The 17,012-nt window shown below is 35.4% G+C and overlaps 1 protein-coding gene across 2 annotated transcripts in view; it reads left to right on the forward strand.

Annotated features, from left to right (window-relative positions):
- CPS1 (carbamoyl-phosphate synthase 1) overlaps nucleotides 1-17,012 on the forward strand; it is a 120,800-nt gene that overhangs the window by 55,914 nt on the left and 47,874 nt on the right. For both annotated transcript variants that reach the window (XM_026492031.4, XM_057304518.1), the window contains exons 20-21: nucleotides 1,719-1,895; nucleotides 5,366-5,484. In XM_026492031.4, the coding sequence (XP_026347816.1) occupies nucleotides 1,719-1,895; nucleotides 5,366-5,484 (296 nt within the window). The remainder of the gene's footprint in view (nucleotides 1-1,718; nucleotides 1,896-5,365; nucleotides 5,485-17,012) is intronic.

The following is a 17,012-nucleotide window of genomic DNA, read 5'->3' on the forward strand; positions in this document are numbered from 1 at the left end:
CAGTAAAATTTATAGGCCAAAGAATATGAGATAATTTCTGTAATGTTTTCATTAGGGCTTATTATCCAAGGGACGTTTATTGTCAGTGAATATTTCCCATCATACATTTAATTCAACTCAAGTTAGGAAGCATTAACTGAGTTCTTACTCCATGCAAGACGCAGTGAATAAGATGTAGATAATTGTTACATATTATCTGCAGTTGGTAAATTCAGAATACATAAATAGAACCAAATGTAATATGAATGCAACTGCAATGAAAGTTAAAATACAGTATACATACAGGTGCTTTGAGAGTGGAGAATAGGGTTAGGGCCCTGTCAGTTATTCCACTGAAAAATGGTGAGATTTTCACTTAATGAAGGTGAATATTAATAATATAAAATATTAAAAAGCACAAATTTTAATCAAACACAGTTATGTACTCCTTTATTATTATATAGGTATGTTTGCTTTTCTTTTATTGAACATATTCCATACATCATTATGTACAGTGTACTTACAAATAGTAATTTATGGTGAGTTACTTATGGAACCAGTTACTTTATGGCCAACTTTTAAATATGTAATACTTATAAATTGTATCAGATATTCCAGAAATATTTTCCTAATTTGAGAGTACCATGAAATATTCCATTTCTGGCAGTCTCTCTCATGCTTAGGCGAGCAAGTCTATGACCATATTGTATAACCCTTCTAAATACCACTATGCCTTGGAAGGTGTCTATCTGAATTGGACTATGATTTTATTTATCTCTGCTCTTGAGACTCTTCCTTACTTCTAATTAAATTGGGGGCAGCATGAAAGGTGATCTGTTTGGCTTTAGTAATCTTTGAATATGTATCTTGTCGCAGAATTGACATGAAGGTTTACCAAACTGACATGAATGGGAATCTAGGTCTACTTGAGGAATCATGGAATTTTACTGAAGGCAGCATTATCACTGTTATTATTTTAAATTGGAGACCAAAAATGCACAGCCATCTATTATTCCATGGAAAGATTCAAAGACAGTGTTTATCCACTGAAAATAACTGGTTAGGCTTGAAGACAATTTAAGTTTAGTTCTGACTTATAACTTGTCCAAATGAAATCACCACATGGTCTTCCTAATTGATTAGTGTACAATCAGTTGTAAAGATTGTGGGAAGACACATCGAATTTGTCATGGGGAATTTAGACTCTACCTACATTCAAAATCTGAATCTGTCAGTATTCTTTATGATTCTGAAGGTTTTATTAATATTAATGCTTAGTTATAAAGAAAGCCAACCTGTCTTGGATTGCGACTGATAACCCATTTAGAAATAGTTCTGTTTTTGTCTTAATATATGTCTGGCTTCTCTTCATTTGTTTTCTATTCTAAAGAACCTCTGCATGAAAGCAAGATTTTATTAAGGGAGGGTCTACATGCTCATTCCACGTATTCCTTAGTTTAATATTATGGGCCAAAGCAGGTGCAGGGAATTTCCTTATCAGTCTCAGCAAATAAAGCTAAATTCCTGATGTGGTAAAAGAGTGACCGAATATTGTTAGACCCATTATATCAAAGGAGAGAGAAAGAAAAATAACAACAACACCTAAATTTGGGTAGTATTCTTTCTTATATATTTTGTTCCTACGTCTTTTCTGAAAAACAGTCCATTTCTAGTTCTGTTTCAAATTCAAAATACATAAGCTCTTTCTTCAAATATAATTTCTTAAATTTGGATTATAGGTCATGGCTATTGGTCGTACCTTTGAGGAGAGTTTCCAGAAAGCCTTACGAATGTGCCACCCATCTATAGATGGTTTCACTTCCCGTCTCCCAATGAACAAAGAATGGCCGTCCAACATGGATCTCAGAAAAGAGCTGGCTGAACCATCCAGCATCCGCATCTATGCCATTGCCAAGGTAATATGTGATAAGGGCCCGGAGCGAATATTTTCTTCAGAATATAGCCAACCCAGACTTTATTTCTTCTATTTATCTTTAAAAAATATTTTATTTATTTATTAGAGAGAGAGACAGAGATAGCATGAGAGAGCACGAGCGGGGAGGAGAGGGAGAAGCAGGCTCTCCACTGAGCAGGGAACCTGACACGGGGCTGGGTCCCAGGATCTGGGATCATGAGCTGAGCTGAAGGCAGATGCTTAATACCCAGGCACCCCGCCAACCTGGACTTTAAAGTAAAACTGAAACACGAAGTGGTAGTGAATTCAGGGATTTGAGGAGAAAATTTAATTACCCCCTTTTAAAAATTTGATTTGAGCCTGGACTGAAGAACACGTTGCAGGTTTAAAGGATGATCATAAAGATAAAATGTTCCTTCCTGTTAGTATATATCTTATCAATACTCTTAAGTAGGTTTGATCATATTGACCTGCCATTTCCTATCCCTCTCATTACTTGTTCCTTGAAAATGTATAAAATTGTATTTTAGAAAGGAAGATGCATTAAATAGTATCATTTAGTATATGCTACCTCAGACTTTCGAATAATCTTTATTTGCTTCTTTTTCTGTGTTTAAATAACAATGACTATAAAGATCTTCCATGATTATAGGCTTTTCTGTGTAATTATTTTATTGGTCTTACTTTTAGAACAAAAAAAGCCCCACATTTCTCACTTCCACCCCCTAGTTCCCTTTTATGCAAATTAAATGCCATATTAATCTCCTCTCATGTTTACTATGCAAAGGGTTTTGAAGTTTCAGCTCATCTGATTTTATAAAAGGTGACTTGGGCAGCTGGGACCTGTCTGGTCAGAAATCCCTGAATGGCTTTTTGACATTTAAGAAAGCTTAGGCATTAATCCTCCAACAGTATCAAAAACCACACTGGAGCTACAAAGCCCTGCTGACCATTTTATATGTGCGTGTGTGCATGTGGGACGGGTTGATGAAAATATGAATTTTGTCTTTAAAGAGGAAATCTGTCTTTGTAATTTGCCTTTGTAGCAACAGAAAAATGCTGTGAGTGATTTTGAACTCATTGCAACTTTCATGTCCGTATACCTAGAGTCCTGCTGAGAGAGGAGAAGGGGAGGGAAAGTTTCCTTCGTTGCATATAATGTATACTCTCCTCACCTTTATGGTTTCTAAATGCAGAATATTAAGTTCCATTGAAATTCTGGCAGATGCTAGTGTCTTTTGATGGACATTTCTCAATATTGAGTTTCAAGGTAATAGTTAACATTTTTCAGTGGGAGGTGGGTGATAGTAGCGATGAGAGGCTATTACAGAGAGCCATTTCACCTTCTTTATTGTTCTTATTTCAGTCTTTTGTCTAAAAAAAGCATTCTACCACATTCACATGTGTAAATATACATAAGATTTTTTCTTTCCAGACAAAAGGCAGTAAATGGATTTTTTTCCCTAAGCCTAGTAATCATACTTGTGCCATTTTGAGGCGGATGAAAAAGGGAAGTATTTCCAAGTTCCTGGCAAGGCTGTAAAGCTCAAGCAAATCTCTCATTCTTTTCTAACAGACTTATAAAGGATGAGCATTCAGGGGAAATGTGTGGAGGTCCTTTCTCGCACAGAACACCCCATGTATGAGCAAGAAGTGCAGGGTCTGAGGTATAAATTCTTGTTGCTAGAGTGCTGGCAGAAGGAACTGATTTCAGTTTGTTAGAGGTCATCAGTACTGTTCATCGCCCCAGCAACCAGGAACTTGGTGATTTTGACAAAGAGAGTGAGGACTGTGGAGGGCTGAGGGGGAAAAAGAATGAAAGGCGTGAGTAAATCTTCGCTCGCTTTCATGGTCCTTACAAAAGGGCAAATTGCTCTGAGGCCTGGTTTTTGCTGCAGTCTTATTTCAGGATGACTGGATCATCACCTCTTTTGATCTGGGGAAAATACGGGGCATTAGTTTTGATTTGGGAAACATTAGAGTAACCATAAACTTGTTTGGGGTCATTATGAACTTCATGATAGCTGCGTGACCCGGCAAAGCTGCCGTGCTTGAAGATGAGGTCAGAAGACAGGGAGGCTCTGGCTTTCGGTTGGACACCGTGGGTGTGACTGTAGTTGTCCTTCCTCATAGTGAAATGAATCCGGGATGCTAGGCCCTCTGACAACCACAGGGTGACGAGTGTGTTCGTGATTGTGTGAAAACTTCCTCTGTTCTGTCAAAAGTGTCACTAACTTAAGGTTCTATCCCCCTCATAGTGTTGATAGCCAACAGCTAATTGCTTTATCACTTGGAAAATGAGACAGAATACTAAGTCCTTGGGAACCTGGCAATATAGAGGGAGAATTAAACAAAAGAAACATGAATAGACTTATAAAATGGGCATACCATTGAGTATTCTCATCAGGTATTATCTTATGCTAGTCAACAGAATTATGAGCTGTGCTGTCTCTCAACACTTATAATCATTGTCTCTCTGGTGCTAGAAATCAGTGAAAGTTTAAAGAAAATTAAGCTCCTTGGGTTGAAATATAATAGCAGAATTACTGGTTACATATATTTCTTGATGGGATTTAAAAATATAGTGTGCCATTTCTGGAATATGTGGTTTTAGAGTATTAACTGATTATTAATTTTCATTGAGTGTAAATTTGTATCTAAAAATAGCAAAGAAGAAGCGTGGACATCTTTTGAATATCAAGGTTTGGGTTTCGAGCATTTATCTCTTCTTTCTGTTGCCTTTTCTTAATGACCCACAGTTGTAATTTTACTTCTGAGAAATTGCTAAAGTAAGCTTGAGGAAAAGGCTGATCTGCCTATCAGAATAGAAGTTATTACTACACTGTTTTGGGAAACATTAGGATTTTGTAAAATGCCTGTCTTAGCACAAAAGTCATAGTAACTGATTCAAAATAATTTTTCTTTGAAGTCCTCTCTGAGGAAATACTCTAAAGAAATAACACTAAGCCAGATTTGATCCATAAATTTTCACTGACTGGTTTGTGTGAGTGTGGAATGAGGCAGTAAAACTGTGGTATTTGCCAAAGGGTAATTATCCAAAATACAAGTTAAATGATCATCATATTGATTCTAGATTTTCCTACCAATTTGGCTTAACTGTAGTTCTAAGAGATTCTCTTTAATTCCAAAGAGAGGTACCAAATTTAGGATATAATTAGCAACATGGTTATATAAAAAGCAGAGAAGCAGAGCCTGTTAGGGGGATTTTTCTGAGCACACACTGCTCTGATGAACTCAAGGCACCTCCTCGGTATGCCATTTGTGGATATAGTTGGCAGTGTTGATACGTTTATTGGGAGGAACATCAATGATATGGTATCAGTTCCATTCTCAGTCTATAGCCTCGAGCTCTGTGAATAACATGGAGGGGAATGGAAGCTTTATGTTTTCAAGCAAATAAGACATTTATAAAATGTTTGCCAAAGAAAGCGTCTCTTCTCCTTTTGGCAGGCCTTGGAAGACAACATGTCCCTTGATGGGATTATGAAGCTCACATCCATTGACAAGTGGTTTTTGTATAAGATGCGTGACATTTTAAACATGGAAAAGACATTGAAAGGGCTCAACAGGTAAGGCAGTGTTGCTCTGATTCTCTCCAGATACCTTCTGTGCAGCCTTTGTCTTCCTCTTACCCTTAAGCATTTGGCCAAAATTCTGCTTCAATGAAGTAAATAGTGACAAGGTTGGGAAGCAGTAGCAACAGCCACAAGAAATGGCAGTTTTAGATGTTTACCTTTTGAAAGGTATCTCAATATTTTTAACCGTCTTGCACCTCTACCATTGCCATCAAACATAGTGATATTTTTATTAGGTGTTTTAAAGTTAAAAAATTCCTGTTCATCTATGCATTCACATGCTATTTAATTTACCAAAAATTACCTAGATCAAAACGTTATCAATCAATAGTAAATGAATAATATTCCTATTTTCTAAAATATTTCTAAGTTCTGAAGTCTGTTTTTCTCTTTTAACATCAACCCACACATTGCTGTATATTGATGAGCAAATGTATTCCTCTTGTATTCTACTGATATTTTTAACATTGGGACCTCTAGTTCAGCATACAAATAAGCCACATTCAAGTTCTGTTAATAGATTCTTTACCTCTCACTAATTTACATTTTTATCTCCTTCATGGCCAATTATTTTTAAAATTTCATTTCATGTTTGGAATATTCTGATAATGTCGGTACTTTAAAATCTACTTTATTTTTCATGAGAAGACCATTTGTTGGGGCACCTCAGGCTTATGAAATCACAGATAGGTTTTAAACATGGAGCTTTGATAAGAGGAACATTTATTACCAATCTAGGAGAGAGAGTATAATCCTCGTTAGCTTCTCCCCTTCAAGAGGGTTTGGAAATACACGATTATTGGAAAGAAGTCTCACCTACAAGCCTAGGCCTATGTTTAGAGAGAAGGAAATGTTTTGTTTGGGTAAACTATTCTTAAATGATTAGAGAAAATGTAAAAATATTAATCACTTAAAATGTTGTTGAAGACAGTGGACGTTCTCAAAGCCTACGTCTGCACCATATAATTGGGTTGCTGTGTTTACCCAATCAAGATGCGCACAAACTGGGCAATAATAAAACTTGCTTTTCTTTTTGAGCAAAATGAGGTTCTTTTTCATCTATTGAACAGTTGCCCACAACAAATGCTTGGTTTTGAAAATGGGGGATTCCAATCTGCCAAAAATGAAACTAGCTGTGTTTGCTTATAAGTCATCCTTTCCAGTGATCACATAAAATGAACAGTAGACAGCAAATACATTAAGAATTGAGCCTATACATTCATCATAGAATTTTGCTGACTTGAGGTTTCCTTTTCTTGGTTTATGAGGCCAGCAGAACTTCCATGTTGAATTATAGTCTGTTCTCCTGTTTCCAGTTTCAGACAACTGATTTCAAATGCCTATGAAACCACTCCAATTAAACCACTTGAGGGTGCTAGAAACTTGCAGTATGCCCATTGTAGCTGTGGGAGCGACCTGGGGTGAAAAATAGCAGATGTTGTTGTGATTTAAATTTTCACTTGATATATATTCTGATTTTTGGACAAATTCTGTGTTTTAATTGAATAGTTTTTGTTACAACCAGAAAGCAGATGAGATTCTAACTAAGCGGAAATAAGTGTATATTGAGAGTGAAAAAGGTCCTTGGAGGATTAGACCCATTTACTGTTACAGATCACTTATCTTTCTGATTTCCACATTCTGTTCTGTTTATTTGCTGATAATTTAACATTTTTAGTTTCCATTTTCTGGCATAAGCATATTTGTAAATAGAGATATTTCCGATTGTTTATAATGATCAACATTAAAATTTTTATATAAAGCTTTTATTAATTTTAAAGAGACTTAAACATTATACTTAAAGTTATCTTTTGTTTCAAGAACTCAGCAGGTGATCCATGGTGTTAGTAAACCTAAACTTTGAACTCATTATTTTCTGAATGATACTTTACTGTTTAATTCTTGGTTTTTTTTGTTGTTTTGTTTTTGTTTTTGTTTTTGGAGTGTCCTAGATGCACACATAGCAATTTGATAATGATTGCTATTTAGAGGTGTTATATAAGTAAAAAAAAAAAGAATGGATGACCCCTGTAGCTGTCTCAATCATTGTGTGGTACACAGAGGTCTGAAGTTGAATGGTTATCATAGCTGATGGAGTGTAAGTGTGTAGGACTTGAGTTTTGTTGTCCTATTTTGGTTATCTTCACCATCACCCTGGATTATGATGTCTTCTGCTTTTTCTCAGCCTCTAAATATCCAAGGAGTCTTAGTCATCAAGGCAGATACTACTCCAACAGTAATAATAACCCTCTATTAGCAGTTGGCATTACATAGCTGAATTATGCATTGCCAGTTTGCAGAAAGTTTACGAAGATCAGCTCTTTTTCATTTACATTTATCTGTGGTTCACTTTGTTTCAAAATCTCAACTGTTCCAGCTTTGGAAATGCTGACTTTCCTTGTAGACTCAGGAGGTAACTATTTATTTGGTGTGATTTGAGATGACCTTCAAATTCTCTTGCCTCAACATTTCTCTGCTGCCAATATGCCCAGGTCCCTTTGCACTTTTCTGATAGTTCCCTGGGAAAACAGGCAATGGGGATCTCAGCTGGGAGAAAAGGGGAAACTTAAAGAGCGGACAAAGTATAGAATGCCAGATGTAGGTTAAGTTTCATTTGGTTCCTTTCTTGTGTGTTGGAAAGAGCACAGGCTCTGAAGCTTGTCAGATAGATTCTGTACTGTGGAATCATGGGTACGTCACCTCCCTCCCTTCTCTGGCCTCACATGCTTTCCGCTAATGTCTGCCTGATAGTTTTGTTATGAAGCTTAAACAATATAAATGTAAAGGACACCTGGCACACGGTGAATACCCAAGAGGCTTTTCCCTCTTTCCCCCTGAAAATGAAAATGTTACTTATTATAATGAAGAATATTTTGTGATTTCAGATAGATACATTTAAAGACTATTTTTAGAGCCACACAATTTGCATTTGCTTATATATTTTACAATATGTCATTTCTTAACTTTCTTTATGATGCACTGTCACTTGTTTTAATACCAGACCTATCTTTTTTAAAAAAGAAGCAATGATAGCAAGTAATACAAATGCCATTCTTATCAAAAGATCAATAACACTCCATTATGCTAATGAACAAAAATTCCCACTCTATAGTTGTTAATCATGCTAAAATTCTTCTAAAATCCAGTAAACATGTTTACTAGCAGAGGATGAGAACATCATTCAGATTGATGGCCAGTCTATCACTTGTATTTACATATAGTCATCTGAGATGAAGTTCAGAATTTGACTCCTAAATGGAATCTACCCATGTATTCAGTATGTATGTGAATGTCCATAGACTGGAGTGGGGAAAACAAAACAATGTTTGTAATGAGGTTGGCCTTATGCAAATAACTGATGAGTTTTCCATGTCCGTGAGAAAGTGCAAATTATAGAAATTCCTTTCCTTGGAGGGTGGAGATGAACATGTGTCATGCTGAGGATGATATATGAAATCCCAGCCTAGTTCAGGGAGTTGAGATATTAGACCAGTGTTAGAATAGTCAATGCAGCGTCCAGACTGCAAGTGCTTGCTCCCATCAGAACTCAGTTTGCCATCTCCAGTACATGAGCATAGCAATGGCAGCCCTCGGGAGACTTCCAGAGCAATAGCCATTCTTACCAACTCAGGTGATAGCCATTATTCTGACAGCTTCAGCAAAAAATTTCTCTGCCCCACTTGAGTTCACTGACTTTCTCCTTTTCCTCTTAAATTGTTTATTGCTGCCCAAGAGCATGCTAGGGAAGTTGACTGTTCTAGGCAATTCCCCAAATTTATAAGCTGGTGTAGAAGCATTAATCGACCTAGAGTGATAACATATTTTACAGTGAATTTCTTTAGGTTTTGAAAAGTTTCTCTTTATTCAATGTGATGTGAGTTGTATCATGTAGGATTCCAATGCCTGTAATGCATATGCACTGGGGTTTAAATGTTTAAGCTACAAACTTCACATTACTGGATCACTTTGCAGGAAGTTTAAGAAAAGTTGAGTCTGTGAGAATTTTTAGTGGAGCTGCAATGTTTGCATAAGCTCTATCCATTGGCTTTCACAACTGAGCTATCCATATTTTAGTATGTCTATTTTCCCCACACTCACTCATCTTACCAAGACCAACTCTTTCACACATAATGATCCTCCCATATAACATTTTCATAAATACTCACTACAAGAAAAAATATACTTATTTTGATCTATTAAAAATTACAAAAAGCTCTCCTGTAATCCTTTCCTCCATTAGCATATAGATAGATTCAATTTTGGTCATGCAAATAAACCTGACCTGGAGGGCAAAAGTACAAGTACCATAAATCAAATAAATCAAATGTCAAATGTCTTCATCAGCTAGGTTCTCCTGATATAGCTGATTCCCTAAGGTAACAAAAGAATGGATTTAGAATTATATCTTTTAATATGGAAACCTGAATTTTGATTCAATCAAACAATTCTGAATGCCTTCCAAGTGTAAGATAAAAATCAGAAAATTCGTTGACTGCGTATCAGTCACTGTTCTAAGCACATTATTTCATTTAATTTTTACCACAACCTAAGGAGATCAGTAATTATCCTGATTTTATAGTTGTAAGCTGAGGCACTGAGATATTTGGCAACTTCCTTGCTATCACATGCTGATAAATGACAGATGTGAGATCAAACCTGGCAGGACTCCAGAGCCCAGGATGTTTGATATTTCACCCCTGTGCTATATGTAAATCTCTGTATATGTATATACATATATGGATATGTATATATGTATTCACACATATAATTGTATACATGTACACTGAGGGTGTGGAAAGGTGAATTAAATAGCATCTGAGGGAAATAAGGTTACGTATAATAGACACTTTCAATATAGTAACAGTAGTCAATAAAGGGATGACAGTCCCATCACATTAGAGCTAGCACATATGATAAAGTTTTCAACTATGTTAGTAATTAATAGACAAGCACAGGTACAAGGATCTCTCAGTTGAACCCCTTCTGCTATACGTAAGGAAGGAAGTCAACTGTAATAGAGCTTGTTTATGAGCAGGGACTATTTCAGGACATTACACCCCAAACATTTTAATTTATAATATCAAGTTGGATTAGCGATTTTAGATTGAAAGACAGTAATGATACTTAAAAAAACAACAACAGGAACAGGCAAGAAAAAAACTGTGAGGGTGCTAATTACCAGCTTTGACCATCTGCTTATTTTCTGCCTGTGTCTTTTTAATTTTTTTATTTCCTTATTTTGATTTTTGGGTGCTTTAGCCATTTCTGATTGATATATCAAAAGGAATCTGTTGTCCAATTTAGATGTTTAAAAATAGGGGATACGACCATTGTCTGCAGTTTATACCATGTAAGTATAGGAGGCTAAGATTTGGATCTATTCTCTATTAATTGTTGATATAAATTTAATTTACTAGGGATTAATGTACAAATTATCCAGGAATTGCTTTTGTCCAATTTTCTATAGGCTTCATTTTTTTTTTTTACTATTTTAATTCTGATAATATTCTTTTCCTCCTTCACTGCCCCTTACTGCTGTATTCAATGCAGTAAAAAAGAGTAAAGTACACTTTCAAGGACCCAATTGTCATCTGAACATCACTATGTTCAGTGCGATAAACTGTGTCCATTGGTGAATGCTGAAAAATCATAGGTGTGCCTATTGCTTAGGAAAACAATCTAGGGCAAACCTGGTGAGTTCCACTTGGGCATTCAAGTGCTAAATTGAGCTCAGTAAAGTTGGCCATTTCCCTGCAGCCACAAACTTCTGGCAGATGTAATAATGCAGGTGTCACCTTAGCTGGAACACTCCCTTTGAATGTCCTCTCCTCCACATGTTAGTTTCTATTGACTTTTTATTTAACTTGCTCATGAGGCATGGCCAAACCTGACAAGAGCATTTTGTGCTTAGATTTGATTAAAGTTTTTTTGGGGAAGAGTGTCACCTAAAAGTTGTTAAAACTTAGATATAAGACAGAAAAATGTCGGTACTTTGCTTTCTAATGATACTTTGCACTTTCTGATGGAAAAAAACCCTAATAATGAAAAACTTTAGTCTTAAAAGGTATTAAATATAGAAATAATTTAGGAAAAGAAATATATATATTTCCTTATATCTAGCATATAATTGCATGTTATAATTTTGATGATACTTTACTCTAGACATATGTTTGTGGTACCATTGGTTGTTTTCCCCACTCCAGTCTGAACATTCATATATATACTAAGTATATATGAATGTGGGAATGGTGATAGTTGGGCACTTTAGTGGAACCCATTGTCTTGATTTTATGGAAAAATGGATTATGTCCTCTGACTTCACTACCAACTCACACTATTTCTGAGTCTCAGTTTCTCTCTAGTTAAAAACAAAACAAAACAAAACAAAACACAACCACACAAAAAAAGCAAACTCCATTCTTATTTTACTTAGAAGCCATGGAACTAAGATGAATATATAACATATTATGTGTGAAATAAATAACTCTAAAGGAAAACAATTTTATCCGTTACTGCATATTGCCATTCTATGGTTTTAGACTTTATACCCTAAACCACTTATTTAATAAACCTCTTCAAGAATACTAAAAAGTGGAGCTTACATGAGAAAGTTGTTTTTTTCTATTTGAAAGAGGAGTATTACTGTGGGAATTTCTATGCCTCTGTGAACTAATGACAAAAATACATTTTATTTTTAATTTGTTTTTATGTTCCATGTGATAAGATATTTTAGGTGATGTTACAGATTTGATAGGCCTCCATTAATTTTAACTAACAATTTATTGAATCAGAATGTTAAAGTTTGCAACAAATATTTAAAGTTCTGAGAATCTTCATTGCATTCACTGTTTAAATAATGTTTACGAATGTGTATTTTGAGAGTGTGAGAGAGAACTTGATTCTGGCATGGGCAAAATAAATGTTTTACTCAAAAATGTTTCAGAGTGATATTTAGATAATTCAGAAAATGGATATTATATATTTGTTGTGTTTTGATTCTTAAATATTTGATAGTTCAAAAGAATCTTAAGTTGATTTAAAATAACATATACTCATAATTTGCATGTACCTATTAATAGTCAAGAATTAATATCCCTATGTCAATAACTCTGATCTCAGCACGATGAGTTATGGATTTACTTGATGGCATTTCTCTTTATTAGGAGCTCTTATTGGACCATATGTTATTTGTTCATCTACTCAGTCATTAGTATTTATTGGGTACCTACTATGTGCAAGGCATGATACTAGGTCCAGTGCCATTTGTCGATGGATAATTGTTAGTCATTAACCTGCCTTCATTGGATTTATAATCTATATTTGAAGATTAAATATACATATGTAGCTATACAGAAGACAGATGCTTTTAACAGACCAACTAGAGGCAGGAACACAAAGCCAGGAAAGTTAAAATGGAGGTTAAACAAAAGCTCTAAGACCTCTGCATTTGTTATCTCACTAAGTGTTAATTTAAGAGTTCCTAGAAGTTGTGCATCCCTACCTCATATTTTGTAAATGAAACAATGGCTCAGATGTTTAAATAAACTTTTCAAGATTTCAGAGGTAGTGCCTGTTGGAGCCAGGATTTAAGTTCAGGACTTGCAGAATCCAAGGACCACATATATCACTTCAACATATCCCCAGATATATCCTTCAGTATATGCCGGAGCCAGGGGAGCCAAGGAAAGAGAGATTTTAAAACAGAATAAATAAAATAAGAAGACACTTTCAACAATATTGCATGGTTTAGGGAGAGTGGAGAGGGGGAGAATTGAGCAAGTCCACCAAATTTGCTGGTTGGGAGGAAGGAGCAGGAACTAGACTATAAGGACTGAATATGTAAGAAGAGAGAGGAAGCGGGTAAATGGAAGAATTAGCAACAAATCATGTTTGCTCTTATTTTGTTATGTTTCTGCTATGTTTCATAAAAGTGAGAATCTTACTGTAAAGAAATTAAGTCTATGAATAGAAATTAAAGCGGGTATTATCTACCTATTTGTTCAAAGTAAGTAGTAGTTGGAACCACATAGTTTCATTTCAGTGTTCTGTAATTATTTGATACATGTGGGTACCATCCTCCAATTAAATTGTAAATTCCATTAGGGCAAATTCCAAATATCATAATGTCTTAATAGACTTTTATTATAAGCTTTTCTTAAGAGCTTTTGCTGATTTGTGTGGACACAGAATAAAGTTCACTATGCTAAGGCACAGCATCGGCTCCAAAACAGATACGAATGGCTTGCAATTCTTTATCGATCATATATTTTCTTGGGCATTGGCATACAGTGTTTTCCATCGAGCAAAAACTCAAAAGTATTTGTGTGATAATATGCCCATTACATAAATGAATACATATTCTTGGTAGAAAATGAAAATCAGAATTTCTTAGTCATGGCACAGAAGGGAAATTGAAGTAGAAAAAAAATGCATTTGTAATTCCTGGTTGCTTCAAGAGACCCACAAAATGATTACCTGAAAAATATATAGTCCAAGATATAAACTCACTGTGTTGGAAGACATTGTAGATCAGCATCTTTACATTTTCATTTTTTTAAGTGACCATATATCTACTGATTAGGTAGGAAGACTTTGAATAAACTGTTTTCTAGTAAAAGGGGATTTATCTAAATGTTTTATATTATCAAATGGAGATTTATATACACTGGAAGCATTATAATACTTATATGTGCATTACAAAATCTCTATTGCCTGTTGACAACAAGTCAAAATTTTTATATTTTTGATTAAAAACAAAAAACTATCTGGGTTTTCAAAATTGCAAAATTTCTTAAAAGTTGTGAGAAATATTTACCAGTATTTACAATTGTAGTGAAGGTTCTAATTTAATTAACCAGCGAAGAAGGTTAAGGCAAAAGGATTTATTATTTATAAGACAGAGATCTATATTTCTCTGGTGACCTTAAGGTGCATTTCCATTATAATATGGGTGGAAAGTGTCATTATTCTATTTTTGTGGATGGTGAAACTGAGTCACATCAAGGTGTGTGTCATGCTTTCTGTCACAGCAGTCAGAGGAAAGCAGGGAATCTAGCCCAGAGCTTCTGCCTGCGGTTCTAGTCACTAACCCTTTTCAAAAGCTTCTTTTTAGAGATATGACTTTTAAATCAGACAGCTGGAGATCAGTTCCTCCTTAGCTGTCAAGTTGTGAGCTGTGTGTTTTCCTGCCTGAATTGTTGACCCCACTTAGAGCAGAAGCTTTGTAAGAGATGTGCCCTTCTCTAGAACTCTTGGGGCGGGGGGGGGGGGGGGGGGACACAGGGGCCTGGCAGGGAGAAAGCCCTGGCGAGTCACCTTTAAAAGATGTAAACAGAATTTTCAAGGGTATAGAGAGCTGGGATAGGGTTTTCCTTTTATGTTTTGCCATATTTCAAATAGCAGACCGTCTATATACATGCATTCCTACATCCACATATAGTTTTTCTTTAACTAAGTTGCAAACACCTGGTTCTCCATGTTAATGCAGGTCAGTAAAAATCTCCTGAAGAGTACACTGGAAATTACATTTTCACAAGATAGTCTGCTTCACCTGTCATTACAGAAGCTAAATAATCACTCATTGGCCCCCAGAATTTTTTCACCTGCTCATTCATACCTGAAATGTCTCTATGGTGTCATAGAGCCTCCGAGTTGGCCCTTGGAGTTGAAAAGCATGATTTCTGTCCTGAAGAGTGTAGGGTAGTGGAAAGTCCTATATTTTAGGACAGTGTAGAAAATGCTTGGGTGCACATGCTATCCAGAAGATCAGTTGTGACTTGCAGGGAGTATAGGGTGTGTTGGCCCTCATTATGTCAAGGGATAGCTACAGGAATGTTGCAGAGGAGGGGAGAAGTCTGAGAAAGGCTGAGGTGCTAGGGCCAGATTTAGATGACTTACCAGTTTTATTCTGATAAACTGCTCTTCCTGCTTCTCTCCTCCTTCTCTTCCTCTTTCTGGTCTCTTGTGCCTGCTCTTCCCCTTCTTCCTCATCCCCTGGCGTCTACATTTGTGAAGCACTTATTCACCTGCTTGGCATTGTGCCAAACACTACTCATGTTTATCATTTCATCTGATTGATCAAATTTTTTTCTCAGTAGAGTTGGAGCCTGACTCTAGATTTGGCCAGTGATATTTACTTACGGTTGCAATAGGCAGTTAGGCACTCTTTGCCAATTACACATTATGATAATATGTAACGGCCATCACCTCAGAATTAACATGGGCATGGTGATATTGCACATATGGCCTCAAACCCTACCCTACCACCTACTCTTTAGCTGATGGACTGATTTAATTGACCATCCTTTGCTCTAGGCAGCTTGAAGGGAGAGCTACTTAAATTGCTCTTGAGTATATAGTCATTAGCATGAAGTAAATGAGAATTTACTTCCTGGGTGTTAATGTTTATTTTTATGTCTTCTTCTGAAAAACACTCAGGGATAAAGATTTTTGATTTCCATGTAGGTAGTAGTTCTCAAATTAACATAGATCTAGTGTGATATGTCATCAGGATTTTAAAACTAGAATTTTTCCATATCCTCCTAGAAATGACTTTCCATTTTACCTCCTTTCTAGAAAGGGCTTGCATTTGCTCATTCAAGAACTAAAAAAATTGGTCAACAATTATTCCTATGTATGTTACATTTAGCAAGAAAAAAGATCTATGCAGTGGTTATTGGTAGATAGGCTTCAGTTAAGTAATTTATTTTAATAAGATTCTAAGTAGTAGTTTCTAGAAGTCAAAGAAAGTTATATACTGAAAATCTTACATTTGTTGCTTGAAACAACACATCTGATAGGTGGAAAACTACTCTGTGGAAACATGACTTTCTTTAAACAAAGATAATGGAGAGGTTGTAAAATATAGGACTTCCAAATAAATTTATTTGTGAAATAACAGATTTTAAAACTTCAAAGAATGCTCATTTAATCTCAGTTTCCTACTGAGGTCTTATACAGCATTTATTTTTTGGATTTAAATTCTGGACATATAAGAAACCTATATTTATGGGAAAAGCCAGGATTTTGCTAACTAAATACATCTTAATTTGGGGGAAAGGATTTATTGAACAGATTTAAAATTATAAGTAAATTTATTAATCAGAAGTAACAAGCAATATTCTATGGTTTGTACTTTGCCCTGTAGTTCGATCTGATCAGGTGAAAGCTGTTTGATTAGTAAAAACATGCTTTTTTGAACGTAACAGAACACTTCCTTATATACTAATAGACATGACTTACTACTGTGATAGGGTGCTTTCTGTTTGTTTTTCATCATTACCAAACCCATGGCAGAGAAAGAGAGTTTCACAGCATTTTCAACTAGGAATCACTGATATGTAAAATGTGATTTATTATGGTTCAAAAGTTATAATTAACTTAAACTATGTTGGGTCATTTTCTCCACGATTATTACTTGGTATTCATAGAATATAATCATGATATTATAATCAGTATTATATAAGTGTTCTTACCAGATCCAAAGTAATACCACAATAATTCTGGATTATTGGGATCACTAA

The sequence above is a fragment of the Ursus arctos genome, unplaced genomic scaffold (assembly GCF_023065955.2).
Source record: "Ursus arctos isolate Adak ecotype North America unplaced genomic scaffold, UrsArc2.0 scaffold_1, whole genome shotgun sequence".
NCBI classification, from domain to species: Eukaryota; Metazoa; Chordata; class Mammalia; order Carnivora; family Ursidae; genus Ursus; species Ursus arctos.